Source organism: Halichoerus grypus, chromosome 5 (genome assembly GCF_964656455.1).
Source record: "Halichoerus grypus chromosome 5, mHalGry1.hap1.1, whole genome shotgun sequence".
Classification (NCBI taxonomy): Eukaryota; Metazoa; Chordata; class Mammalia; order Carnivora; family Phocidae; genus Halichoerus; species Halichoerus grypus.
Window position 1 is genome coordinate 163419470 of NC_135716.1, and position 26732 is coordinate 163446201.

At 55.7% G+C, this 26732-nt stretch overlaps 5 protein-coding genes across 8 annotated transcripts; 2 read left to right on the forward strand and 3 right to left on the reverse strand.

The window, feature by feature from the left end:
• Positions 1-720: 720 nt before the first annotated feature.
• On the reverse strand, positions 721-2293 carry FAM167B (family with sequence similarity 167 member B). The gene is made up of 2 exons (XM_036081824.2): positions 1825-2293; positions 721-1188 (listed from the first exon to the last, which is right to left on the reverse strand). The coding sequence occupies exons 1-2, from the start codon at positions 2083-2085 to the stop codon at positions 952-954; spliced, it is 498 nt and encodes a 165-aa protein (XP_035937717.1). The 5' UTR covers positions 2086-2293; the 3' UTR covers positions 721-951.
• A 1695-nt stretch (positions 2294-3988) lies between these two features.
• On the forward strand, positions 3989-10137 carry LOC118529101 (myotubularin-related protein 9-like). The gene is given in 11 exon segments (XM_036081825.2): positions 3989-4519; positions 4521-4585; positions 4763-4871; positions 5111-5290; positions 5293-5445; positions 5601-5827; positions 7307-7468; positions 7643-7784; positions 7867-8087; positions 9595-9746; positions 9828-10137. Coding segments are annotated over 11 exon segments (1662 nt in total). The 5' UTR covers positions 3989-4399; the 3' UTR covers positions 9959-10137.
• A 73-nt stretch (positions 10138-10210) lies between these two features.
• EIF3I (eukaryotic translation initiation factor 3 subunit I) lies at positions 10211-17431 on the reverse strand. Its single transcript, XM_036081817.2, has 11 exons — positions 17311-17431; positions 17126-17218; positions 15922-16009; positions 15545-15610; positions 14472-14621; positions 14254-14381; positions 11948-12058; positions 11748-11837; positions 11312-11385; positions 10521-10613; positions 10211-10385 (listed from the first exon to the last, which is right to left on the reverse strand). The coding sequence occupies exons 1-11, from the start codon at positions 17311-17313 to the stop codon at positions 10304-10306; spliced, it is 978 nt and encodes a 325-aa protein (XP_035937710.1). The 5' UTR covers positions 17314-17431; the 3' UTR covers positions 10211-10303.
• On the forward strand, positions 17373-24753 carry TMEM234 (transmembrane protein 234). Of its 4 annotated transcripts, XM_036081821.2 has the most exons (6): positions 17373-17447; positions 17737-17888; positions 18720-18786; positions 20913-21005; positions 22376-22537; positions 23339-24753. In XM_036081821.2, exons 1-5 carry the CDS (start codon positions 17432-17434, stop codon positions 22531-22533), a joined length of 486 nt encoding a protein of 161 aa, XP_035937714.1. In that variant the 5' UTR covers positions 17373-17431; the 3' UTR covers positions 22534-22537; positions 23339-24753. The 4 variants fall into 4 exon arrangements, with proteins under 4 accessions (XP_035937714.1, XP_035937716.1, XP_035937711.1 ...); XM_036081823.2 differs by lacking the exon at positions 22376-22537; XM_036081818.2 differs by lacking the exons at positions 22376-22537; positions 23339-24753 and adding an exon at positions 21610-21991.
• On the reverse strand, positions 21997-26608 carry DCDC2B (doublecortin domain containing 2B). Its single transcript, XM_036081807.2, has 9 exons — positions 26295-26608; positions 25326-25377; positions 24812-24888; positions 24454-24585; positions 24034-24180; positions 23889-23928; positions 23140-23275; positions 22664-22767; positions 21997-22408 (listed from the first exon to the last, which is right to left on the reverse strand). Exons 1-9 carry the CDS (start codon positions 26561-26563, stop codon positions 22313-22315), a joined length of 1053 nt encoding a protein of 350 aa, XP_035937700.1. The 5' UTR covers positions 26564-26608; the 3' UTR covers positions 21997-22312.
• Between the last annotated feature and the right edge of the window lie 124 nt (positions 26609-26732).

The following is a 26732-nucleotide window of genomic DNA, read 5'->3' on the forward strand; positions in this document are numbered from 1 at the left end:
GGGCTCGATCCCAGGCCCCTGGGATCATGACCTGAGTTGAAGGCAGACGCTTAACCGACTGAGCCACGCAGGCGCCCCGGTTTTGAGTGTTATTAAGCATTGTCTCACTGAAGACATCCCCAACTACTTGTGCAGTAGAAGTAGCATAGTAGCGTTTCCAGTTGAGAGGTAAACAAACAGCTGCAGGGACCTCCTCAAGGTCTGATGGAAATGCGTGGTGGAGGGGCGCCTGGGTGGCTCAGTGAACCTGTCTGCCTTCAGCTCAGGTCCTGATCTCAGGGTCCTGGGATCGAGCCCCACATCCAGCTTGCTGCTCAGAGGGAGTCTGCTTCTCCCTCTGTCCCTCTCCCTACTTGGGCTTTCTCTTTTTTTCTCTCTCTCTCTGACTCTCAAATAAATAAATAAAATATTTTGAAAAAAGAAAAGAAATGCACAGTGGAGCTGGCTTGGAACTCAGGTCTACCAAGTCTTGCATTCTTCAGCTGCCCCTTGACCTGTCACCTGTCATAGGGGTGATTTAGGATTTCAGGCTCTTGCCCAGTTCTGAACTTGATAAGAGAGGGAGACAGTGCTGGAGCTGAGGGAGAGATGGGGATCCATCTGTTCATCTCCACCCCAACCCGGGCCTTCTCTCCTGCAGTGGAATCCCTGGCCCCAGCTACAGATAAACACACAGCGACCTTGGGCCTGAATAAATGACTGCAGAGACCTTGATGGAAGCAGAGAGGGCCTTTATTGAAGAGTTGGGGGGGGTCTGTGAGCTTCTCCCCTTCCTCCAACGTCCCCTCCTCAAGCTAGGGCAGCAGGGCTGGCAGGATGCTGGGGCTTTATACTCCCAGAGAACTGAGTGACCCCCCAACCCTCCCACCACCCCTTGCCAGCTGCTGGCGCCTTTGAGGCACCCCTCCCTTCCTCCTTCCCAGGGGGTCTCAGGAGGCACGCAGGTGCCCCTCAGCAGAGGGTGAAGCGCCGGGCACTGATGTTCATGCGTGTGAGGCCGAGGTGCCGCAGCGGCGGGGCCAAGGCGAGGCCGGCCCCCGGCTCCAGCTCCAGCTCCAGCTCCAGCTCCGCCTCGTCCAGCAGCTCTTGGTGCAGGTGACAGGCTTGGTCCACCTTCAGCCGGTGCAGCTGGGCCCGCAGCCGAAGCAACTGCCCCGCCAGCTGCCGGTCCTGAGCCTGCATCTCCCGCTGCGGCCGAGAGGGGGCGTGAGACTGCGCACTGGTCCTCAGCCGCTCGCGCCAGCCCTCCCTTCCTGTCAACACCTGGGTCTTTGCACCGGCTGTGTCCCCCCACCCCTCTCGCCCCAGCTTGATCCCTCCGCATCGCTCAGATCTTGCTTTAAAACTAAGGAGCGACTGTTACACAAATACAGGTCAACTAAACTGCAGTCTCCAATTTAGAGGCTAGACATCCTTTTGTTTGCACATACTGGGTTAAGAGCCACCTGCGTAGCGCTGGCCTCCGCAGATTCTGCCTACAGTGTGGTCCGTGCCTCATTTTGTCCTGCACTGCACCTTTGCGCTATAGCAATTCCCAGAGTAGGGGAGGCCATGCCTTCCCCATCTATGACTGGTGGCCCCGAAGGGCAGGGCTCTGTCCCCAGAGCCACAGGAGTAGTCGGTAGTAGGTAGGTTGGCTGGAATCCTGCTTCAGCAAGTCTCCCTGAATAAATCACTGGACAAGTCCATTCACGGCTCCTTAGCCCCAGGACAAAGCCACAGGAGTAGGGCAGTTGCTGGAGGTGAGGTCCATCCTCATCCCCTCCCCACACCCACGGTTGGTTCTCGGGTCCTAAGGATGACTGCCCACCCCACCCGACTCACCAGCTCCCGGCGGAGCCACTCAAGGGCAGAGTCCATTGAGTCGAAGCCGCAGAGGGCCCCGGGGCCCCCCAGCCCAGGTCTGGTTTGGGCCCTGCGCCACGCCTGGCTCTGGACGCGGGCTGTCCACTCCAGATATGAGGGCCGCCGCGTCTGCAGCTGCAGCTTGGCCGTCAGGGCCTTCACAGAGTCCAGGCTCTCTTCCTCCTCATCCTCTTCATTTTCTTCACCCACCGCCTGGAATTCCAGTGGCCCCAGGGACATGGTGGGTTTGGGGTGAGTGACGGGGCAAGGCTGCAGCTCGGGGAAAGGTTGGCAGTATGGCTGGGGGGTGACGGCAGGAGCCGAGGGTGACAGAACTGTGCCAGGGAGTGTGTGATGGTGAATGTTCAAGGCGGATCAGGGAGGCCGAGTGCGTCAGGGTGGGTGAATAGAGAGGTATGGGAGGCCGAGTGTGCAAGGGCTGGGATTTTCCTGGCCTGCTAACCCGGGAGCCACGTGATGCCATCCGGATGAGGGCAGGAGGAGCCCTGCTCCTCCGGCCCCTTGGATGAATTTTATTGTCTTTGCCCAAAAGGAGACACCCTGTTCCCAGAAAGGAAGTTGCTCCAGGATGAGAAAAGCATCATCCACACTAGAGTCTTGGCCTTCTTCCCAAGACCCAAGTTAAGGGGGGTGGGGAATGGATAGAAGGCTGATGAGCTGCCCTCTGTCCTCATGACATTTGGACATGTCACGGACTCTCTGTTGGGACAGATCAATGATTTCAAGCTGTACTCTAAGGACCTTTAGGTTCCCTTGGAAATCCCTCAAGGACTATGTATGGGATAAGGGCAGAGCCGTAGATGGGCTCCTAGACCCTCCCTCTCCCTGCCCGTCCCAGGGCTTCAACCAGAGCTGTTCCCTTTTTTAGACTTTGTATTGAAAAATACCAGACACACAGAAAATTTCACACATCGTAAGTAATGACAAGCCTTGCTGAATTCTCCCGAACTAAACCCACTTGTGTACCCAGCACCCAGATGGAACAACTGAGCATTACCGGCATCCAGGAATGCCCCTGGCCTGTCACTACTCTCCCAATCTCTGACAGCTACCATTAGTTTGCCTTTTTGTGTACTTCCTAATGGTTCTCAAACTTTATTTTTTTTTAAATGTGTTTTGGGATTTTAAGATTTTATTTATTTGAGAGAGAGAGACAGAGAGCACGCGCACAAGCTGGGAAGAGGCAGAGGGAGGGAGAAGCAGTCTCCCTGCTGAGCAGGGCTCAACCCCAGGATCATGATCTGAGCCGAAGACAGAAGACAGACGCTTAACCAACTGAGCCACCCAGGCGCCCTGGTTCTCAAACTTTAGTGTGCATGGAAATCTCCTGGAAAACGTGTTTAAAGAGACACGTGGCGGTGGGGGTGGGGCTGATAATTTGCATTTCTAATGAATTCCCATCCCAGCTGGTCTGGAATTTTACAATTCATACTCTTTTATGTCTGGTTCCTTTCACAGATCATTCCGATTTTATGTTTATATTATGGGTGTCCACCTATGATTTCTTTTCTTTTTGTGCGTGTGTTTTTTAAAAGAAGGGTTTTGCATACATGCGTGTGCACACACACGCACACCCACACAAAGCTGAAACCTGGTGGACCAAAAGGCCCTTTGAAGGCAGGTGTCTGTCTTATTCTTCTTAGTAATCAGCACTTAACACAGTGTAGGCATCAGTGTTTAAGAAATGAAAGAATTAAAAAAAAAAAGAAATGAAAGAATAATTGGATGGATGGATAGATGGATGGATGGGTCCTCCAGTAAATCCTTTCACCTCTTGTAGTTTACCAGCTTGGGTGTGTCTCTTGCCAGTCGGAAAATCCCAATGAACAGAACCTTCCTCAGTCATCTTTGTGTCCCCATACAGGGGCCAGCTCGGTGTATGGGCAATTCATATTTGGTTGAAGGATGGAGTGATAGTGAGAGGAGAGGGCAGGACTAAGCCAGGAGTGGCCCCCGTAGAGGGCGCCCTCAGGCAGGGACTTCCAGCTGTGGTGGGGGAGGGGCACCAGCTACACAGCTGCTTCCATTTAACGTGGACTAAGGGATTTCCCCCACCCAGCCTCAGATGTAGGGGAAGGAAGCAGACAGTTCCCAGTTTCACACCCACCCTTTCTACCCCTTCCACCAGGGTACAAAAGAAGAGACGGTAATTTTTCTTTTTTAAGTCAATGAGAGTGCCAGCTCCTAGGTTAAAAAAAAACAAAAAAACCCAAAAATGTTGAGTGCCACCTGAGAACAAGGCACGAGGTGAAGGGCTCTAAGCAAGATTATTCTCCCCATGTCACAGATAGATGAAATTGAGGTTTCCTTCACAGGTTCTGGCCGGCGTCCTCGCTCAGAGGTGCTGGCAGCAGGAGGGGGAAATTCCTGTGAAACTGTTCGATCCCTTCCTCCAAGGGGCCTCCTTAACAGCTGTCCTGCCGGCGTCGCCAGCTGCCCAGCCAATTCCTGTCCCTTTCGGAGCCCGCGCTAGCCCCGCCTGACGCTCCGGGAGTCTGTCCTTCTGCTGGGCCCCAGGCCCACCACAGACGGAATGGAGTTCTCGGAGCTGATCCGTACCGGCCGGGCCCAAGCCAAGCTCCTGCGGGGTCCGGAGGCGCCCCCACTGCGTGGCACGCTATGCGTCACCGGCCACCACCTGCTGCTGTCGCCGGGGGCCCCAGGCGACTTCAGACCTGTGGCTGCTGCTGTTGCGTAGGGTAGACTCCATCGAGAAGCGGTGAGACGTGGCGGGGGCGTCCCCGTAGTTGCGGAGCTTGCGGCTCCGCGGAGGAGGGGGAAGGGCAAGCGCGGTTGGAACTGGTGCCCCCTTGCACTGCGTCCAATCCTAATAAACTCGTTTCTCCTCCCCTGGTGGGGGGCGGGGGATACTAAGCCTAAGCCCGTCCATCCCCAGGGTCTCGGGTGACTCCGGCACCATCACGTTGCGCTGTAAGGACCTGCGAGTGTTGCAGCTGGACATAGAGGGCGTGGCAGCCACGCTGGACATCGCCCGTTCCATCGAGGTACGCCAGCCGTGCTCCCGAGGCCCTTAAGCTACCCCTATTTCGTAACGACGGGAGTAAACAGGGGCTACTGCGCAGGGAGACTCAGCATCCAGTGTTATCCTGGGACACAGCTAATGGCAAGGGATGCAGGGTGGTCTAGAGCACTTGCAGAGGAGGGAGCTGCGGAGCGCAGGGGCCGGGAGCGCGCGGGTGAGAAGATTTCGACTTTGCCCAGATCCCCCGACTTCCTTCCCCAGGCGCTGTCGTCCTTGGAATCGGTCATCACTTCCTTTCCGTTCTTCTACTGTCCCAAGGGCTCCGCCACTAGGAACAACTGCGGCCCTTCTTGGCCCTTTTCTGCACTGGCCCGGCCAATTCGCGGCGCGCGGGCAGCCCAGGCTCCGCCCCCCCCGGACTCTGACCCCGCCCCTCTGTCCCAATACGGAGTCTTGCCAATCTGGGCCGGGTCCCCGGCCGTTCGGGTCCCTGGAGCCTAGTCCGATCTTCGTCAACCCTGGACCCGCCCAAGGTCTACTCTTCGGGTCCCTTTCCCCTCCGGCTACACCCCACCCAAGCCCGGGCCCTGCGCCTTGTAAATTCCGGGGCTAGGTTCCCTGCGCTCCAGCCCGCCCCTGCCAGGCTCTAGACCCGCCCTAGTGTGTAGACGCTCCCTAGGGGCTCCCCGAGCGACGTCCCCGGGCCGGGGCTGGGTGGCTATGGCTTCCGGAGTGGAGTCCCCGTCCGCAGGTGCTGCTCCGTTCCAGCCAGCCCCTGACTGGTCCCCAGAAAAGGCGCTGCGCTGAGAACGAGGAGCTGCTGCGAGCTGTGCGGGCGGGGTTTCGCCCTGGGGCCCGGGGCTTCGTCTTGGACACGCGCTCGGCTCAGGCCGCCAAACAGGCCCGCGTGACTGGCGGCGGCACCGAGGCCAAAGCCGCCTACCCGGGCTGGAAACGGCGGCACCGGCCCCTGGAGAGGTGAGAGGTCTTTCTGTCCTCTTCTGGGCGCTCTCCCACCGGACTCTTCGGGGATACACGAGTGTGTGTGGCGGGGGGGGGGGGCGGGGGGGTAGTAGGAGTAGGGGGTGTCTTCCAGGAACCTTGGGGACTGACCGTTAGGCACTTCTGAGTAGCCATCCTATCCGGTGAGCATCCCCACTTGCACCCCCCCCCACAGAGCTCATTTCTCTCTAGGTACCCCCAACCCTGCCTGGAAAGAAAAAGCCTCTCTTTACATTAAACTGGAATTTGTCTTCCACGAACAACCTCACCACACACACACACACACACACACGCACATACATGCACGCACAGACGCACATACATGCACACACACTCACACACACACTCACCTCTCTCCCCATCGGTCCCAGCCCTCCCCTGAGGGCTCTACCTGCGCAGCTGTATCTATCCAGGTGGTGGTAGTACCAAGAGCAGGTCCTCAGGGAGTGTTTGTGCTTTGAGGAGAGTGGACTGCTCCCCTGTCCAGAATACAAAACTGTTTATTCCTTTATTCAACCAGTGTTGATTGAGCACAGAGGCTGGGATGGTGGCCAGCCCAGACGGGGTTGGGAGATCAGCAGTACGTGGGCAGTTAGGGTTCAGTGTGATGAGCGGCAGCACAGAGCAGGTGCCCCTCTCCTGTGTGTAGGGAGTGCAAAGAAAGTTTCCCTGAGAATTGGAGGTGTTAGCTGGCACCTGGAAGAGGAGTTGGCCAGAGAGCAGAACATTCCAGGTGGAAGGAATGGCAGGTGCACAGGGGCAGAGCTCCTGGTCATTTGTCCTGTTTGGGGAGCTGCAAGCACTTCAGAATGGTGGACGTGTAGACTGTGGGCTAGACACAGAGAGAGATGGGGCTAAAGGGGTGACAGGGACCAGAGCAAAGGTCTTGAATGTCATGATTATGAGTTTAGACTTCATCCTAAAGGCAGGGGGCAGCCACTGAAGGCTTTTACACAGGGCTGGAAAAGTCTCCATGAGATTTTCTGGCAGGAGGTCACCTTGGTGATCTTGAGCAGGGCAGTTCCTGGGAGGCAGGAGCAGGTACCAGAATCCTAAGAGTGTTGTGTTTCTCTTGTCAGACTGGGGCGCCCCAGGGAGTACCGTGTTGCTCCCATCAGACTGGGTTACTTCAAGGGCACTGGGATGCTTCCATCAAATTGGGGGTTTCCCAGGGCATTGTTTCCCAGGAGGGTTGTGTGACCCCTCCCCAGGTACCCCCCAACAGACTAGTTCTCCCCCAAGGGGCCTGGGGTCTCCTCCATCAGATTGGGGAATCCTCCAAGATACTGAACCATTTCCATCAGATTAGGTGGGCTCCCCAAATGGTCCTGTGTCCCTCTTGTCAGATGCGTTCCTCTGAGGGTTCTTTGCCTCATTGGTCTGGAGCGCTTGTTCCCAGGCTGTGCTCACCAGAGCTTGGGTGGAGATGGGGTGACCGGATTCCCGCTCGTGCAGGGGATGGCCCCTACAGGAGAGTTTCGTGCGCCTGGTGGAGGCCTGTGGAGACCTGGAGCAGAGCACAGACCACTGGCTCAGTCAGCTGGAGGCCTGCCACTGGCTGGCGCATGTGAAGGAGGCACTCAGCACCGCCTGCCTAGCAGCCCAGGGCGTGGGGAGGTAAGCCTCCTGCCACGAGGCCAAGAACAGGACGGATGGGCAGGGCCCTCAACCCCTGGGCACACAGCCATATCTCAGTAAGCACAGACAGCCTAGAAATGGGCCCATTTGGTTCCTGGCCCGCCCACCCCAGGCTGGGAAGGCCTGGCCACTGTTAACAGCCCTGGCCCACAGGGAAGGGGCCTGCGTCCTGGTGCATGGGGCTGAAGGCACGGACAGCACCCTGCTGGTGACTTCGCTGGCCCAGCTCATCCTGGACCCCTCGAGCCGGACCAGAGCTGGATTCCAGGAACTGGTGGAGCGGGAGTGGATCCAGGTAAGTGGCTGCTCAGCGCCAGCCCTGCCCCTCCATCCAGAGACCCTGCTTCCTTGTGCCCATCGCTCTGCCCCCTCCCCAGGCCGGCCACCCCTTCCAGCTGCGCTGTGCCCACTCGGCCTTCTCCCATGCCCGCCCCAAGCACGAGGCACCTACCTTTCTCCTCTTCCTGGACTGCGTGTGGCAGCTGGGCCGCCAGTTCCCGCTGTCGCTGGAGTCTGGGGAGGGGCTGCTGCTGGCCCTGTTTGAGCACACCTATGCCTCCCCTTTTGGCACCTTCCTCTGCAGCAACGAAAAGGAGAGGTGAGCGAAGCGGGTGTCAAGGCGGGTCAGGGGCCAGGCACAGGCCAGGGTCAGGTACCTGCTGCGTCAGCACCGAGGTCCCTAGAAGACATCTGTCCCTTTTGGATGAGTTTCTCTTTGGGGAAAACTCCAGTGTTTTCTCCTCCCCTGCCTCCAAATCTCACCCTTCCCCCTAACTTCTGCAAACCCAGATTTGAATGGGTCCACGGCCAGTCCTTCAGACCTACCCACTCTGTTCAGAGCCAAGAGCAAACACAGCCCTAGCTTAAAAACAAGGACTGAAGGGGGAAGTTGCTGCCAAATAAGTCATTTCTGGGGCTCTCTGCCACTTTGCAGGGCTGATTCTAGTGAAGCAAAGGAGTAGAGGTTGAAAACGGAGTCAAATTGTTTGGGCTTAACTTCCGGCTCCATCACTCACTTTGCTGGTGATCGTAGGAAACCTGTTTCCTGTTAGTAGCAAGGAGGCTTCTAGTAGCAGCCGGCATGTCTGGGGGCCGGGGCTGCGTGTGGGTGAGCTGGGTTAAAGCATGCGAAGTGCTTGGCGCAGAGCCTGGCACGTGGGCACCCCAGCAGTGGCTGTTCTCACGATCTGGTTCACCTGCTGCCTATGCTCCCAAGCCCCCCAAAGCCATCTTTCTCTCATCAGTCTGACACGAGGGGAGGGTTCACTCCTCTTCTGGCTTTTGTTGCTCAACCACCCCCCCACCCCAACGTTGTTTTCACTGACTCCACTACTGGGTCATCCCGGTTAGAAACTCTTATCTCGATGTATCTCCCTCTCCCCGGTCCTTCATATACAGTCTTTCTCCTAAAACTTTCTTACCTTGTCCTTTCCTGGCAAAGGCCCCTCCTACCGACCCCAGTCCAGACTCTTCTTTCCATGTGGGCTGTGGGAACAACCGCCTCACTGTTCTAGGTGTCACCAGTTTAAAAAACTCACCCAACAGGGGCGCCTGGGTGGCTCAGTTGGTTAAGCGTCCGACTCGATTTCCGTTCAGGTCATGATCTCGGGGTCATGAGATCGAGCCCCGTGTCGGCCTCCACAACGGGCTCCGCACTGGATGTGGAGCCTGCTTGATTCTCTCTCTTCCTCTGCCCCCCACCCCCTGCTCGTGCTTTTTTTAAGAGAAAAAGACAAAAACCCACCAACACTCACTTGGGCCCTCTCCCATTTTCTTGCTCTTGGCCCTGTAGTCTCCCCTCCTAAGTATTTCCATGCTTTTGCACACCTGGTGAACTTCTGCGGACAGAACCAGCCCAAGTGGCACATTCTCAGTAACCTTCCCTGACGCTTCCAGGCAGAGCTAAATGGAACTCCTGAACAACTAGGACTTTGTCTTGTTCTACTTTATTCCAGTGCTCAGTACAGGATCTGACTGGCAAGAACATTTGCAGGAAAAAGGAGAGATTATCACTGCCCCCAGGGTGGCTGTCACCCACCTAACCAGGGTCTCCAGTCCAGAATCCCAGAAGGCATAGCTTGAGTCTGGAAACTCACTCCCTACAGATGCCTGTGTGAAGTGAGGACTCGAACCCACTCCTTGTGGTCTGGGCTCAACCAGCCAAAAGAGCAACGGAAACTCCGGAACTCGCTCTACGTCCCCAATCCCTTGGCCATCTGGCCTTCTGTGGAGCTCCAGACCCTGCGACTATGGCAAGGTGACGCCCTACCCCACCTCCTTCCCTGGGGAGCTAGCCCCTCTGCTCAGCGTCCTTATCTGTCCTCCTCTTCCTCCTCAGGCCTGTTTCTGCGCTGGATCAGCCTGCCTGAACCTTCAGAGGTAGCCTGGGAGAAGGTGTGGCAAATAGTGACAGATAAGAAGACAGAGGGCTGTGAGCCAACAGTTTCAGCCTCTGAGCCCCAACTTTAAGTGCTGGCTCCTTGGATAGTGGTTGAGATGTTCCGGAGACCCCTCCAGGTCCCTCAGCACCTTTGGACCTTGGATGAGGGCGCCTGCAACCCAGCCTAGTCCAAAACATACTGAAGCTCCAGGTTTGAAGTGTCTGTGGTGTAGGGAGGTCTAACTAATAAAGATCTCCATGACTGGTAGCAGCTCACTGGGGTGTCACTGAGAAGGGAAAAGGATGACACAGTCCCCACAAAATTTCTGACCAGAAACCACTTATTTCCAAATGAATTTATTACTCAGAGTCCAAAACTTTCTGTGAGCCCTGGCCCAGAAACTTCCCCTGGTCCTGATGGAGATCCAAGCTTCTTAAGCCTCAAACTCAAATTCAAAGTACTGTGGGTCAAAGTAGTGGATGCGGACATAACCATCTTCACCGCCACTGCTGTAGCTGCAGAGAGAGAGAGCCAGGGGCCAGTCAGGTGTCCCCTCTGGGGCAAGGCAGGCCCAGGGGCGGGGGGCAGGGCACAGGAAAGGGCCAGAGGCCAGAGCGGGGCTGAGCTCAGTTCCCTGCACGGAGCCCTACCTCTTGCCGTCGGGATGGAAGGCAACACTGTTGATGGGTCCGAAGTGACCCTTGACTCTTCCAAACTCTTCTTCAAAGGCCAAGTGAAAGAACCTGGAGGAGAGTGGTGGGATGAGACAGGTCACTCTCCATCTCCTTCCAAGACATGCTGGACGTACCGCTCCCCAAATGCAAAGCAGAAAGTGGGGAAACGGGGATGAGGGAGAATGAATGTGAACAAAATAAGAGAAGGGTGAGATTGGACCCAAGTGTCTGCCTGCAATCCTGGCTAACACTTCGTTACTACATAGTAACTCATGCATTTAATCTGCACGATTTTATAAGGGAAGTGTATTATCGCTGTCCCCAATATACAGTGGAAGAAACCAGGCACAGAGAAATACAAGGATGGGTCCAGGGCCTCAGAGGGAGCCCATGGTCACGCCCGTTAACTGCTACGCCACACACTTGTCACAGGAAGGCCACAAATCTGGCTGTACCTCCTAGCAGGCAACGAGATAAGGAAGTCTCCTCAGGTATGTGGTTTGTGTCTATCACAAAAGACACTCTGTGGGATTTCAATTTGGAAGAGCCCCCCCCCCTTTTTAAGATTTTATCTATTTATTTAACAGAGAGAGAGAGAGCACAAGCAGGGGGAGTGGCGGGCAGAGGGAGAGGGAGAAGCAGGCTCCCCGCTGAGCAGGGAGCCCCACATGGGGCTGGATCCCAGGACCCCGGGATCATGACCTGAGCCGAAGGCAGACGCTTAACCAACTGAGCCACCCAGGTGCCCCTGCCCCCTCTCTCTTTACCTGGCTTCAAACTTGCCAATCCTGGTGGAGGTGGTGGTTACATCCATGGCTTCCTGACCACCGCCCAGCACCACCTGAAGGGAAGAAGAAATTCTAGACAGGCCCGAAGGGCAGGCAAGTCCATTTTCCGTTTTTTACCCCCAGCCCATAAGCTTTTATATTAGTACATCAGACTGAGTATATCAGTACCCAGTACATGAGTACTCAGTACATCAGACTGAGAAGATGCTAAGGGCAGGCCCAAACAGATCTTTTCAGTCACCTCCTGCCCTGCCCTCTGGGGCTTCCCAATCATTCAGCCTTCTCATTGCTCTGGTAATCTCCTCTCTACCTGACACTATTTCCTACAGAATTCATATCTCAACTGCTAGATGAACACCTAGGTCCTGGAAGCATTCTAAGGCGTCAGCAGGAAGCCCAGGTGGGGTTCCCTTACATGGTCGTAGTTGGGAGAGAGGGCAGCTGAGTTGACTGGACGTTCTGTCCGGAAAGTCTTCTGGTGTTCAAGAGTTGTGGAGTCAAAGAGCTAGAGAGAGAAGACAGGGGAAGAAAATCTGTACCAGGAGTCTTCCTGAGGGAAAGCTGGGCAAGGGGAAAGCTTTGCAGGGGGTGGGAGGACTCCTCACCCAGGCTCACCTTGGCTGTGTTGTCCTTGGAGGCGGTGACAAACATGGTCATGTCCCTGGATAACTGGATGTCATTGATCTGCCGGGAGTGCTCCTTAACATTCACTAGGACCTCTCCAGACTGGGGAAGGCAAAAGAGTGAGGGTCCGGGCAGCCCGAACTCCACCAGCCCCACTGCTCTGCTGGGGTTCTATACTGCTCCCTGTCCGGACTGGGGGGGGGGGGGGGGGGAGGGGGCGGGGTCTGGGGCGGGTGGGCCGAAGTATCCCCTGAACCAACATTCACCCCCACTCCCGAGCCCAGGCCCCCATCCCAACCTGGCCCACATGTACACACTTCAACACTGCTAGTCGGGATAGGAAAGCACAGGCTTCTGGTGACAAATCTACGGACCTAGTAACTAATCAGCACATCACAAGGGTAGAGCCGTTTCCACTTCCTCCTTCTTGTCCCCGGACTGTGAATAGTCACAATTTGCCGAGCACTGTGCCACGCACTCAACACCTGACTTCGTTCACCCTCACAACAACCCCATGAAGTGGGTCTTTTAAAGGACATTTTCAAAGGCAGAAAGTAAGGTTCAGAGCGGTGATGTGACTCGCTGGAGGTCCTGCAACCTGTAAGATGCAGAGAGCCTGCGCTCACCCCCTGCCCAGCCAGGGTTGGGGTGACAGTCCGCTGGGACTGCTGCATGTCCAGCTTTTTCTAGAACTTCTCAAAGAGCCATTGCACCTCCTGACTTCCCCTCCCACGCAGCAACCTGCAATAGCCAGTGTGCTACAAAGAGCAGAGTTTGAGGGTCTGCCCTCAGAAGTACCTCTTGCTGCCTCAATTTCTCTCTCTAGAAAACAAGATGACTAAAAGCCCACCACCCAGGGTCACGGTAAGGACACTGGGACTGTGTCTCATTTGACTTTATTGTGACAGGAACCTGGCCTATGTTCTGCAGACACTGATTAGATGATTAAAAGGCCTTGTGAGCGCTGTGCCTCACACACAGTAGACCCTCAGAGAACTTTCTTTTCCTTTCCTGAATTATTTTTGTTGTTGTTTTTAAGTAAGCTCTATGCCCATTGCGGGGCTTGTACTCACGACCCTGAGATCAAGAGTCTCCTGCTCTATTGACTGAGCTAGCCAGGCGCCCCTTTCCTGAATGATTTTTACCTACTCTGAGAAGGATGTATTTTTGTCTCCTCCATCAATGTGGACACATGGTAGGGACCTATCTGGCTCCTGCATTTCGGGGAGTAAGCCCCAGCTTTGCAGTCAGGCCTATCTGAAGGCACAGAACAGCTCCACTAGGTGCTCGCACCAAGCATCATGTGTACCTTTGACCTTGGTTCCCGTTCCTTTCCTGCAGGTGGGTCTGGGGCCTAGTGGACTACAGTCAGTGTTTGCTGAGTGACTGACTAGCCCTTATGGTAGTACACGCCAGCAGTGCCCAGGGACCCGGGCACCCAAATGAGAATCCAAGACAGGCCGGCTTGACCCTTTCCTTACCCCCCATCTCATCAGTCACCCCTAAATATCTCTTGACTCTGTCAGGGGCTCCACACCCCCAGAGCTATTTCCTCATTCAGGTCCGTTCTCTGAACTAAGCCTGCAAAAGCTTTCTAAAGAGAAAAATCTGATCACCAATCACCATTTAAAGAGTCCCTACTGCCCAAAAGAAAAACAGAGTTACTTACCTCCTGACACTCAAAAAAAAACCTAGTCGCTACTCACTTCCCCCAACACTGTGTCCCAACAACCCTAGACTCTTCCGAACAATCCCCCCATTCCCTTAACTCCGTGCTTTTGTGTGCACTGTTTTTTCCGCCTGTGGAATGGCCTTCTCTTCTTGCTTGAAGCTCCACTTATTCTTCACGGGTTAATGTACGGGCCACCTTCTCTGTGACAGAGGGCACTTTCTCTACTTGGCTGAGACCTCTACGGCGGCACAACTCACAAACCAACTCCTGGGTTAGCCGTCTGCCAGTCTGGCTCCCTGGGGGCAGGGCCCACGTCTGATGCAGGTCTTTGTCCTCAGAGCCCAGCACGAGGCCTGGCACTCAGTGGCGGCAGGAAAGGGCTTCCTTGTGATCACTATGAACGTATCCAGAGTACTCTGTGACAAGTTTTTCAAACGCCTGATGTCATTTGATCCTTGCAACATTTTACAGATAAACAGACTCAGTGAAGTAACTTGCCTGGGTTCATATAACTAAAAAGTGGTGAAATCTGTGTTCGAACCCAGCCCTTGCTCTTCACTGCTGCGCTATCCTGCCTCTTGAAGGGAATCATTCTGCTGGGCGTGGGCCCCACCCTCCCCCTCACCTTGGCGCTATACTGGTTGAGCTCTCCGCCTTCGTGGCCTGCGATGATGCACTCCCCCAGGGGTCCCCAAACAGCACTGGTGATCTTGGAGTCGTTGCAAGGGATCTTCATGTAGGGCTCATTGTTGTCTGTTGGGGGGGGGGGAGATGTCAGGCCGTGGGCTCTGGAGCCACGCCCTTCACCCCAGCCCCAGTCCCAACCCCCCAGCGCTGGCTCACCGATCTGGCTTGGATCCCGCAGGTCAAAGAAGCTCACAAAGCACTGGTAGCCCATCTGCTTGTCGGTGGAGAACATGATGATGTTGCCCCCAAAGTCAAAGCCACACGTCCGGACAGCTGAATTGGTCTTGAGGAGGGCCAGCTGCTTCCCTGGGGACAGGCAGAGTCTGGGCTACCCTTTGCCCTATGCCATCAAGGGGAGGACACGCCACATCTGCCTATCCTCCTGTCCGCTGTGTCCCCTGCTCTAGTGACCACAGCCCCCGCCACCGCTGCCTCCCCACCATCTGTCCTCAGACATCCTGCTGCTACGCACTGCTCACAGTGCGTAGCAATACGTCCGTCTTCTCCTCAGAATGCCTTCCTCCAAAACAAGGATCTGCTCGAACTTCTCTGCATGTCCCCAGAACCCAGCATCGACCTGGCACAGAATTGGGTGCCCAGTAAATATTTACTAGATGGAGCAGCTTAATAGGCTCCCGTGTCTTCGGCCTGTTCTTCTAATACTCCCCGCTGCTACCTGAGCTCGCCAAAATGAAACATACTCTTCCCTGCTCAAGGACCTCCACGGCATGCCAACTCCTACAGAACGAAGACAAGCTCCTGAGTCTGGCATTCGAGGTCTATTCTGACCCTAGCCTGCCGCCTCTTCTCTCCTGACTATTTCATCCCCCAAGAAACAGGAGCTCCCATCAGATCAGATAACTTGGAGAGGATACTTGCCATGCTTTCATTCCAGAATGTGCTAAAGTGATGACCTCTTCCTCATCCTTTAAGCCTCAGCTCGTGTGACATTTACCTTGGGAAACCTTGCCGGGTTGCTCCCATCCCCACTCCAGGCAGTCAGCTGCCCCCACTCTGGCCTTCCACAGTGCTCTGTGCTTTCTCTAAGGTGCCTTATAGCCTACTGCACTGCCTCTTTTCTTGTCTGTTTTCTTCTCCTTGGCTCTTTCTCGTTCCTTAGAACAGGAGCCATCTCTGGATTTATCTCTGTTTCCCCCAAACCTGTTCACCTAAACAGGTACACTGTAGGTCCTCACTGTCTGGTGAAAAAGTAAACGATCCAGGCTTACCTGTTTCACAGTCCCAGAGACGACAGCTATTATCAGCTGAGCCAGTGAGGACATGTTTGGTGTCCCCTGAAGAGGGTGTTAAGAAACATGACTGAGTTCATCTGAGCCCTCGTCCTCCTGGAAAACCAACTGAATTACCTCCCCGTTCAGCCCCAGACAGCCTTTCTTCCTCTCTTACCTCAGAGCATTCTGACCTCCTCATCTAGAACCAGAACTTGTCTTGAATGTTCCCTCAACCAGTGAAGGGACCGGGTATTAGGAAGTAGGTATCATTCCCTAGACCCACAATAGCATCCCAAACTCCCAACTCCAAGTCGGCAGCCTCTCCGTTGCTCGCAGACCCTGGGAGCACAGACTCAGAGCAAAGACAAGGATACAGTCAGCGTCTACACACCACACAGCTCCAGTATGGCCCATGTAAGTGCCCAGCCTCTCACCGTTCACAGAGTACCACACATTGACAATCTGGAGGAGTCAATGACAGTGTGACAGATGGTAAGCATCCCAGGCAATGGCCTCCTACTTAAGAGGTTCCCCAGGAACCCTCAGCAGCCTCTAGCCAGGCCGGATTTTGCCCTCTCTTGCTCATCTCTTGGGAAACAGCAGGTTGCTGGTAAAAAGACCAACTCCTGGATTTTCCTCCTTCCTGCAGGTAAGTGGCAGGGGAGTCAGGGGGCTTGCAAAAACATCTACATGCCATTGTCCCAGTCCTTCCTGAAACCCTCCACTACAGTGTTTCTCTTCTCTGAGCTTATTTTCCTGTCTGTAAAATGGACACAACAATAATGCCTTCTTCAAAGGGTATCTATGAGGCTTCAATAAAATGATGTCTAAGGAATTTAAAATATAAGTGACTAACAATTCTCTACTAATATGCACAAGGTACTTACTGTGTAAGCTCCTTACTTGAATGATCTCATTTAACCCTGAAGACAACCCCATGAGGGAGGTACTATTAGTACCCATAATTTATAATAAGGGAAACCAAGTTTAGAAAGGTTAAATGACACGCTCAAAGTCACACTGTTACTCGGATGCAGGGCTCAGGATTCAAATCGGGTCGGCTGGCTTTCGAACTCCCACTTTTAGCCACGAGAGTTAACATCTTCCATACGGAGGTGTCTCAAAAGGCAGTACATGAGGGACTGTTTGCACTCAGTGAAAAGCAGGATGGGGCCCAGAAGGACCTACTGAAATGAGACCAGGGACACCTCCCCCTGTAAAGTAGTCCTCTGTTGTCCCTCACTGTCCAAGGATCAGCTTTCCGCTTCTAGAGGTGGTCCGTTCCCCTACCCTGGAAGAATAGTCACTCTTGTCCCCATCTCCCTTCCATAACGGTCTCTTGCTCTTTTGCTCCCGGCCACTCCTCCCACCAACAACAGTGTTCTTTCCCAGTATAATGCTCTCGCCCACCTACTCCAGGGGTGGTCTCTCCCTGCTCTCCTAATGGGGAGCTCTTTGGTTCCCTTCTCACGGCAAAAACGTCTTGTCCACCCCTCGCCCTGGCAGAATGAACTCGCCCCCTCCCAACGCCTCCCCCCGCCCCAAGATCCCGCCGGCCCGCCCTCTGCCGACGCTCACAGGGTCCTTGGCCACCGTGAAGAGGAGGTCTCCCTCACGGTTGTACTTAATCTGCGTAATGGATCGCTCATGGCCCTGCAGCAGGATCGGCTTCTGTGGGGACAGGACAGGTGTGTCAGCGCCCAGGATCGGCCCCGCCCCAGTCCCAGACCCCCACGCTAACACCCCAACTCAGGAGAACTCACCATCCCGGCACTGACGCGAGGAAAGAAGCAACGTGAGTAGGACCGGAAGAGGCTTTGGCGCCACTTCCGGATTGTGGGTCTCCGCCCCTTCGTTCCCGGAAGTGGAGGGAGCGGCGTTGCCATGGCGGCGTCTCTGGGTGGGTAGGCGGCCCCGCCCCTCTAGGGGCTTCCCAAACCTTGCCCGGAGTTCATTTCCCGCCCCACCTCCACTACCTGACCTTCACCCCTGCCCGAACCCCAAACTCCGGGCTCTCGGACCCATCTCCCCGGCCTCCCGGGGCCTGTCCTACCCGCCAATCGCACCCGGCGCGTCGGAGAGCAAGGGAGGGATGTGGGGGTGGCTGGCTGGGGAAGGGAGGTACGAGGAGGGCCGGGCCGGCGGGCAGCGGTTTTTGGGGGGTGAGGGTCACTCGCATCTCCATCCAGGACAGGTGCTGGCTCTGGTGCTGGTGGCCGCCTTGTGGGGTGGCACACAGCCGCTGCTGAAGCGGGCCTCCTCCCGCCTGCAGCAGGTTCATGAGCGGACCTGGGCCCGGCAGTTGCTGCAGGAGATGAAGACCCTCTTCTTGGATACTGAGGTGTGTCTGTGAATGGCCCCTTTCTCGCGCATAGCTGCTAAAAATTTGGTGTCTGGAATCAAACAAGGCTGGGTCAGAATCTGCTCCCCACCAGCTTACTCGCTAGAAGCTCTTGGACGAGTCACTTGTCCTCCTTGAGCCTCAGTTTCACCGTCTGTAAAATGGGAATGTTAATGGTAACCATCTTATTGGGCAGTTGTGAGGATTCAGTGAGGTGAGGCACATAGAGCACTTAACACTGGGTCCAGTATGGAATTAGTGTTCAATCTATGGGTGCTATTACTAATATTTTATTGGTGATCCCTCCAACAGACCTTCCATGGGAGGACTTGGGGCTCAGATTGACCCTGGGGCGGGAGGATAAGGAAGGATATGGAGAACTACCTCTGACCCCAGTGCTGCCAGTCTAGGCTAGTGGGAAAGACAAGACATAGACACAACCACCTCTCAGGACTAAGGGCCACGAGAGAGGTACTGATTAAGTGCTTCCTGAGTTCACAGGAGGGAGGCTGGAGCTAGGAGCCTCTAGGAATGCTTCTTGGAGGGAGTGACATTGGCATTCAGGGACTTGCGGGATGGGGAAGATGGGGAGGATGGGAACTAGCAGGGCTGAGGGAGAAGCATTAAAGGCAGAGGCATGGAGTTCAGTCAGTAACTTGCTGCCTGCTCTGGAAGGGTCCTTTTCAGTGGGCTAATCACTCTTTGGACCCTTATAGCTGTAAGGAAGCTTCCTTGTAGCTTCCTTCAAGGAAGGGCATTATCTAGAAGCTCAAAGAAGGCAGTGCTTCTCAGTCAAGCATCACGTTGACTGCAGATTTCTTCTGTTTCCAGTACTTGATGCCCTTTTTCCTCAACCAGTGTGGCTCCCTTCTCTACTACCTCACCCTGGCATCAACAGGTGGGTCTCTGACTTAGAACTGCTATGCTCAGTGCTGGAGGCCACCTGGAAGAGTCACTTGGGGAGGGGGCCTGAAACACCCTGTTGCCATGAGTGAGGGAGAGCCCACTCTCTCTGGTTCCCTCTTTGCACCCTCTTCTCTAAGCAGCTGGGGCACAGTGGGCTGATTATGAGTATGCTGCCAGGCACTTGGGTTGGTTTGAAGCCTGGTGGTCTTGTGCAGCAGTGGAGTCAGAGGGGAGGTTCATTTTGCTGTGCCAGCGGCTGGCCTTGACTCTCCTGCTTCCACGGTGTGCTACCTGCCTGACCTTGAGCAAGTCTCTTATTTGAGTGTTGGTTTGATACGATGGTTTTTGTAGCATTGAGAGGATTAAATTCAGTGTATGGGAAGCATCTAGCAGAGTAGCTGGTGCACACTGTAGGAGCTCAGTAAGTATATATTTCCTTCCTCCCCCTGATTGTTGACTGTCCTCTGCTGCATCAGGTACTGTACTAGCAGGGGCGCCTGGGTGGCTCAGTCGTTAAGTGTCTGCCTTTGGCTCAGGTCATGATCCCAGGATCCTGGGATCGAGCCCCGCATCGGGCTCCCTGCTCAGCGGGAAGCCTGCTTCTTCCTCTCCCACTCCCCCTGCCTGTGTTCCCTCTCTCGCTGTGTCTCTCTCTGTCAAATAAATAAATGAAGTTTTTTAAAAAAAGATACTTTACAGCTGTACTACAGAGATATTGCAGGTTTGGTTCCGGACTACCGCAATACAACAAATGTCGCAGAGCAGATCAGATGAATTTTTTGGTTTCCTAGTGCATATAAAAGTTATGTTTAGGGGCACCTAGCTGGCTCATTCGGTGGAGCATGCACTATTGATCTCAGGAACATAAGTTCGAGCGTAGCGTTTACTTAAAAATAAAATTGAGGGGCGCCTGGGTGGCTCAGTCAGTTAAGCATCTGCCTTCAGCTCAGGTCATGATCCGAGGGGCCTGGGATCGAGTCCCACATCGGGCTCAGCGGGGAGCCTGCTTCTCCCTCTCCCTCTGCCATTCCCGCCCCCCCCAACTTGTGCTCTTTGGCTCTCTGTCAAATAAATAAATAAAAATCTTTTAAAAAACTGTCTTAGTTTTTTTTGAAGATTTTATTTATTTATTTGTCAGGGAGAGAGTGTGTGCACGCATAAGCAGGGGGGCAGCAGGCATTGGGCAAGGAGCCCAATGTGGGGCTCGATCCCAGTACCCTGGGATCAGAACCTGAGCGGAAGGCAGTCGCTTATCCAACTGAGCCACCCAGGCGCCCCTGCTTCTGACATTTGACATTTTCTTCTCTTACCTCCATAAGGCCCAAGCCTGAGCTGAAACAGAATCAGATGGGCTTCACTGGCTCTTTTGTTTATCCATCTTCGTTTAGTTCAATCGGGGCACAGGATTTGGAGTCCGGCAGGCCTTGGTTTAAGTCGTCGGTTTGCCTCAATGTATGTGTCTTCTTTGAGCTTTTGTTTCCTTTACACAAAGTGATGATGCTCTTCTCTCAGTGCTGTTGTGAAGATCAAAGGAGATGAGTACACAGTTGGCACTTAATAAATGGTGGCTGTGCTGTTACATTCATCCTACTGCCTCCTTTCGGCTTTGGGGCTTATCTGTCCTGATATCCTTGCGATCGCAGGAGCTCTTCGAGTGCAAAGACCTCATCCTTATCCGCAAACCAGGGTGGTCCCAGACCACCTTATAGTTCGGGTCTTCGTGCTGGAGTGGAGGGAGCACTGAATTTAGAGTCAGGAAACCTGGTTTGAATCCTTAGCTTTGCTGTGATTTCATCGGGAAAATGAGATACTTTTTTTTTTTTTAAAGATTTTATTTATTTATTTGATAGAGAGAGAGCACAAGTAGGCAGATAGGCAGGCAGGCAGGCAGGTGGAAGGAGAGGGAGAAGCAGGCTCCCTGCTGAGCACGGAGCCCGATGTGGGACTCGATCCCAGGATGCTGGGATCATGACCTGGGCCGAAGACAGAAACCTAACCGACTGAGCCACCCAGGTGCACCCCCCTTTTTTTAACAGGCTGTCTTGATAAAATGTGTTTTGTGCCTAGAAAGGCATTTTTTGGCATCTCAGAGATTTTTTTTTCATTCTGATCACTCAGATCTGACCCTAGCTGTGCCCATCAGTAACTCTCTGGCCATTGTCTTCACACTGATTGTCGGGAAGGTCCTCGGAGAAGATATTGGTGGAAAAGGTAAGTCAGGCCACTGCAGGTGTGGGAAGCCACTCCTTGGGCCTTGCCACCCCGGTTAGTCCTTTCCCAGAGCTGGCTCCACGGGTGGGGAGGAGAGGATCTTTCCCCATCCCTCCCCTTTCCTCAGCAGCTCTCCTGCTTCCTTATGGCCATCAGAGTTTCCTTCCCCTGGGCATTCTGGGGACAGACCCCATCTGCACTGGTCCCTCAGCCCTGCACCAGCTCCTAGCTTGGCTGGGCTCAGCCCCTCAATTTCTGCCCATTCTCCCAGGAGCATTCACAGGCATGGTGCTCACCGTGGTGGGGATTGCACTCTGCGTCACGAGCTCCGTGAGCAAGACCCAGGGGCAGCTGTCTGCCCTTTGAGTGGGCCGACACCACCCTCCAGCCCTTCTGTGTCCAGGAAGCCCCTGAGCCGTGAGGCACAGCCAGTGAGCAGACAGACCTAGCACTTCCCCCTGAGCCTCAGCGCCCTCACCTCTTAGGGGGCGAATAGCTACCTCGTGGTGGCTCTCACGGGAGAACCGCAGGGAGCCATCTGTTCAGCTGCTTGGATTTAGCACGAGAGACTTCATACCTCCCCAGCAACCTTTCTGCCCCGCAGCGCTCCTCGTGCCGTCATGTCAGGCCCCTAGCCCAGCCACCGTCACTATGGCCCGATCCAGATTGTCACAGCAGCTGGGTCCACAGACCGCCTGGAGACGGCCAGCCGCGGTCTGTGCCCGAGATGCCAACAGGAGGCCTCAGGGCTGCCAGAGGCCTTGGCTGGCTGAGGCAGGGACCTGCGGGGAAGAAGGGACGTCGGAATGGCAGGTGTAGAGGAGATGAGCAGCCTAGGAGCCTTGCCTGGCCCACCTAGAAGGTGGGTGGAAATCTTCAACCACCTGCCCTTCTTAGACAGCCTGGGGCCCCGGCACCGCGTCACTTCTGCCACGTGGTGTGGTGCCCGGCGAAGGGTAGCCTCAAATAAATCTGCACCGAACAGACGGAGGACAGTTAAGTATTCTTTTATTGCAGCAGACCTGCTCCCAAGTTTGTAGCCTCCCCCTAAGCTCGGTTGGCTCCTCCTGTCTCTGACCAGAGAACCCCATAGGAACATGGTCTCCATGGCTAGGGCTGCCCGGCTCAGAAGAAAAGGAAGACTGGGCTGTGGGTTTAGGAGCAGAAGAGTGGGGCGGGGCTGAGGGGGCTACAGGGTATCCTGTGAGCCCAGGGGCAGCGCTGGGTCCCCTGGAACAGGCTGCTGGAGACGGGGATAAAAGGTGGCTGCAGAGTGGCCGCCCCAGGTCCTGGCTGGACAGCGGCTCTCAAGGTGGCAGAGACGGGGTTGAGGCTGAGACCACTGCCCCAGCCCCAGGCTGCTTTTCCAGGCACAGGGCCTCGTCCACCATCTGCGCTGCCCTCTGGAGGAGGCGGAAGGCCGTACAGAACAGCATTAGTGTCCCTTGTCGCCTCCAGCCCTCAGCTGAAGTTTCTGACCACAGGAAAGGAAGAGACTTTACAAATTTGGCTCTGCCCTCTCATTTAACAAGGTAGGAGGTCGGGCTTGGAGAGTTAGATCTGCTCACAGTCCCAAGGTGGGGGCTCTCCTGGGACCCCAGGCTGCCATTCCAGCTCAGAGCTCCTGAACCAACATACTGCACCCAGCCCCCACCCACCTGATCCAAAGGTTCCTCCGTGCAGGTGTCTTCATCATCTGCCACTTCCTGGGCCCCTGCTGTCTCCTTCCTCGGGTGGAGAGCCTCATACACTCCCTTGACTCCTGATGAAGGAGGCAGTGTCGGCGGATGCCCGGGCTGAGGAGCCCTGAGCCTTTTCCTTGCCCTTCTCTCCCAGCCCCTTCCCCTCCACAGTCCCCACTACCTTGGAGGCTGGCAGGGTAGCTCTGAGGCAGGCCATTGGCCCCCAACCCTTCCAGATCCCACCCCTGAAGTTTCCCTGTGCGTTTCATATTGCCAGCTCCCCACAAAGAAGCCAGGGACTGCGTGTGCATGTGGGGCAGCGGGAAAGATCTGTGTTGAGGTCAGGGCCAGCTCTGTCCCCGGTCATTCTGCCCCCATGGACCTCTCCCACAAAAGGGACCATTCTGTGTCACTGTCAGAGGGTGGGTGAGAAGGGCCCAGGGTCCCCTCACCTGAGGGAAATGAGAGCATGGGGAGCCTGTTGCTTGGCTGAATGGCCTGCTGGGGTCTGGCATAGAAAGCAGATGGCTCAGTGGGGCTTGGTTCCTTTGGAGAGGGCTGGGGTGCCTGTGCCCTGGGGCCCTGGGCCTGTAGAGGACGTACTGGGCTTGGACTGGGGGTGATGGTTGTTCTTGCCTTCTCTCCTGCCAGGCCAAGCTTGAATGCCCCTGGTGCCTGTGGGAGCTGGGGAGAGATGCCATCCGTCTTCATAGCCTGCATCCTCCCTCCCGGCTCCCTCTTCCCATCAGGCTGCCTTATCCAGGGACAGAGCCGCTGGTGCCCGGCACTCAAGAGGCCCAGTGAAGCCAGGCCGTGTCCTCCGACCCCCACCCAGTGCTCACTGGCTCATCTCTTGGGAAGGGTCAGGCCTGGGATCAGCTGGGGAGCTGGACCCCGCTACGCCAGAGAGGCCAGTTCTCTCCCCCAGCGGCCTGCCCAGCCAGCAGAGTCCGCAGGTGTTCGTTGAGCCAGGCTGAGCTGTCTCCAGCTTCTGGTCTGGCCCTTGCCACTCAAGACCTGTGTCCCCCTGAGCAGCTGACTTCACTCCGGGGAACCTGAGTGCCTCCTCTGGGAAATGGGAAATGGTAACCTGTGTTCCACAAGAGGATGCAGTGCGATGTGGAGAGAGCCTGAGCTGGAAAAGAGGCCAGCCAGTCACCCCCTTCCTTGCCTGCCTCCCATGGCCTCCCCCGTCACCTACCCGCGGCTTGTGGGGCTTAGACTTTGGGCCTGGGGGGTGCCTGCAATGAAAACAAAGGGTTTATAGCAAGTAGGCAGAGCAGGTATGGGATCAGGGTGGTTTCCTCTGCTCTACCCTGCCGCCCCGCCGCCTGACCCGTCCGTACCAGCAGCCCCTGGGCCGTGAGGGGCTGGGCACCAGCAGCTCCACATAAGGGAGGGCCTGGAACTCCTCCTCTCCAACCGCCACATAATAATGGCCGTTCACCAGAGCCTCTCTTGCTGACAGTGGGAGCCCCTCCAGGCTGCAGAGTCTGGGAGAGAGAGGTAGGTGGGTAAAGGCCAGTGGACAAGATGCCTCTTCGTACTCCGCAGACTATGACGGGGTACGTGCTGGCCGCTGACCCTCCGAGCACCCGGGCCAGTCACCTCGGCTCTGCCCTGGCTCCAGGGGCTCAGCTGCGGGGGCCTCTCCCTGTGGCGTAGAAGGAAGTCCCATTTGGGGAGATGTGCTTTCCTTTCACCTTGTTGTCCGCTAGGACAGCCGGGACCAGCAGGGAGGCTCCCTCCCCGGGGCCCACACTCACTTGCGCACAGCCCCGGCCTGCAGTTTGGCCTTCTCAGTCAGGAGCTTCAACACGGTTTCCCAGTCCTCGCCAGCAGCCTGGGACAGCTTCAGGCTAAATGGGGGACTTACCAGGTCCCCATTCCTGAACACACTGGGACAAAGAGCAGTCTGGTAAGGAGAGGGGTCCCCAGAATGCCCCACACGTGAGAGGAAGAAGGGCAGCACGGGGCCGGAAGATGGTCTACAACCCGGGGCATGTGTCCGTTTTCACCCATCAGGCATGTTGGGACCAGGGGCTCTGGAAACAAACCCACCCACATTTTCTTGGTCTCACTGAAACAAAATCTATGCTCCTGCTCCCCGACACCGGCACTCACTGGATGTAGCAGGGGGAACCTGCAGGTGGTCGTGGTCCAAGGGTCCTGTCACCTGGGTGGTGAGTCACAGGAGGACCCTGAAACCCAAGGCAGGCCCTCAGATCAGGAGAGAGTTGAGGCCTTTGGCTAGGGGTGGGTCAGTCCAAGGCGGGTAGGGTGAGTGAAGGAGGGGGCAAGGAGGGACGGGATGGGTCACACCTTTCACCAAAGGAACATTCTACCTCCCCGTAGTCACATTCCAACCACTACCTTGCCCCCGTATGTTTTACAGCTTCCTCCTCCCATTGGGGACCACAACCTGGTGATAAAGGCTGGGCGAGGAGCAAGGGATAGTCTTGAAACCCTGTACCCCAGGAAGGGTAGCAGCTGGCTCCAGAGTGCATGTGGAGAGTAGCCCCCAGGGACCTGACAGATCCTGTTATTTCCAGAGCCCCTGATTTCCCAGATGAAACTAGGGGCAATCCCAATAGGGGTGAGAAGACAGGGCTGGAGGCCAGCCTCCCCCAGGACTCACTGGTAGTCTGCTGCCCTTCCCACCTGGATCCTTCCGTCTGGGGGATAAATAGCTGAAAGGACAGATGGGTCACAAGTCATCTTGCGAAGCCTGAGACCTCAACACCCTGGTAGCTGCCAGAGTGAGGGTCTAGAGCTACAGCTTACCAGGGATCCATCCCCACTGGGATAGTCTCAAGACATCTGTCCAGAAACAGATGCTGGCCCTTGAACCTGCCCTAGGGCCCAGCGTCAGGCTGACCATCTGGACTGGGGGCTCAGACACAAACCGTTAAGGTTAAAGGTCAAGAGAAACTAGTTCATTAAGCATCATAGTCTATCTCAGAAATTTTCTCATTCACGAGCTTTCATCTCATTTTCTGTGAAAGAGAAAGTTACGTGACCTACAGTAACACGGAAGTAAGTGACAGCCCAGATTCTAAGTCTGTCTGGCTTCCCACCCCTTGCTCCTTACGCTACCATAAGCAACCCCAGGGGACAGCTGAGTAGCACCTAGAAGTCAGATCTGAGTTGGGAGCTCAGATACTCAAAATTCTTCTCCCATCTTGGAAGGCATGGCCCCACCCTGCAAATGGGGATGACCCCAGCCCGTGGAGAGCACAGGATGCCTAATCACAGCAGGGAGGAAGCGATGGATGGATTTAGCATTTGGTGATGGTGGTGGTAGCGGATCCAATCAAGAAGAGCCTTTGGAAAAAGGGGCTCCAGCTGCAGGAGAACGTTCTCCTCGAAGCCTGGTCCTGACTGTGATGGGCATGAACATCGGTGTCATACTTGGCCTAGGGCTGTGGCTTCGCTGTTTGTAACCTGTGTACTCTGAGGCATCTGAAGAGCGGGGAGAAGACCGCCCCTGCGTCGGGCTGCTGTACCCCAGAAGAGAACTCACACGCACAGCAAGCACTGAACACGAATACTATCGCTCTTGCAGCTCCCTCCCCCCCGCGCCTCTAACCAGCCCCGGCCCACTCACTGCAGCTTGCGGAATCTTTCGAAGCCAGCAGCCACATACTGCCCTCCATTCTGCAGGTCGGCCAGGTCCGTGACACGGTGGCCACCACGAGGCGTATAGAGGGCCCGCACAGCCACTGGGGCCTGCACAGTTGAGGTCACCTCACGGAGGAAGGTCTCCAGGGTGGGGAAGCGGCGTCGGCTCACCACCAGCTGGCGGCCTGGGGAGAAGGGGTCCCCGTTCCGGTATACCACCACCCTCTTGGCTGCTGGATTGCCACCACTGGCCATCGTGTGTCCTCAGCGAGAGACGCAGAGCCGTTGCCAGGCAACTAAGGCGGGCTGGGAGCAGGGCCAGTCAGAAGTGGAGTCCTGCCCCCTCACCAAGGAAGGTGGGAGAGACTGCAGGGCCTTCAGGGTCTCATCCAGCCGACCCTTGGTGGGGCCTCGTGAGAGTTGG

What these genes read in the sequence shown, in the direction of transcription:
- FAM167B (XM_036081824.2), bottom strand. Translation starts at nt 2,085, where the DNA reads ATGTCCCTGGGGCCACTGGAATTCCAGGCGGTGGGTGAAGAAAATGAA. An exon ending in AGTGGCTCCGCCGGGAGCTG is followed by an intron (nt 1,189 to 1,824) that starts GTGAGTCGGGTG and finishes TCTCGGCCGCAG; the next exon opens with CGGGAGATGCAGGCTCAGGA.
- EIF3I (XM_036081817.2), bottom strand. An exon ending in TCTCTGGGACTGTGAAACAG is followed by an intron (nt 14,622 to 15,544) that starts GTAAGCCTGGAT and finishes GCCTGTCCCCAG; the next exon opens with GGAAGCAGCTGGCCCTCCTC. An exon ending in TCTCTCCCAACTACGACCAT is followed by an intron (nt 11,386 to 11,747) that starts GTAAGGGAACCC and finishes TCTTCCCTTCAG; the next exon opens with GTGGTGCTGGGCGGTGGTCA.
- TMEM234 (XM_036081818.2), top strand. An exon ending in CCCTCTTCTTGGATACTGAG is followed by an intron (nt 17,889 to 18,719) that starts GTGTGTCTGTGA and finishes TTCTGTTTCCAG; the next exon opens with TACTTGATGCCCTTTTTCCT. An exon ending in AGAAGATATTGGTGGAAAAG is followed by an intron (nt 21,006 to 21,609) that starts GTAAGTCAGGCC and finishes TCTGCCCCGCAG; the next exon opens with CGCTCCTCGTGCCGTCATGT.
- DCDC2B (XM_036081807.2), bottom strand. Translation starts at nt 26,563, where the DNA reads ATGGCCAGTGGTGGCAATCCAGCAGCCAAGAGGGTGGTGGTATACCGG. An exon ending in GGAAGGGCAGCAGACTACCA is followed by an intron (nt 24,889 to 25,325) that starts GTGAGTCCTGGG and finishes CTTGGGTTTCAG; the next exon opens with GGTCCTCCTGTGACTCACCA. An exon ending in CTAAGCCCCACAAGCCGCGG is followed by an intron (nt 23,276 to 23,888) that starts GTAGGTGACGGG and finishes CGTCCTCTACAG; the next exon opens with GCCCAGGGCCCCAGGGCACA.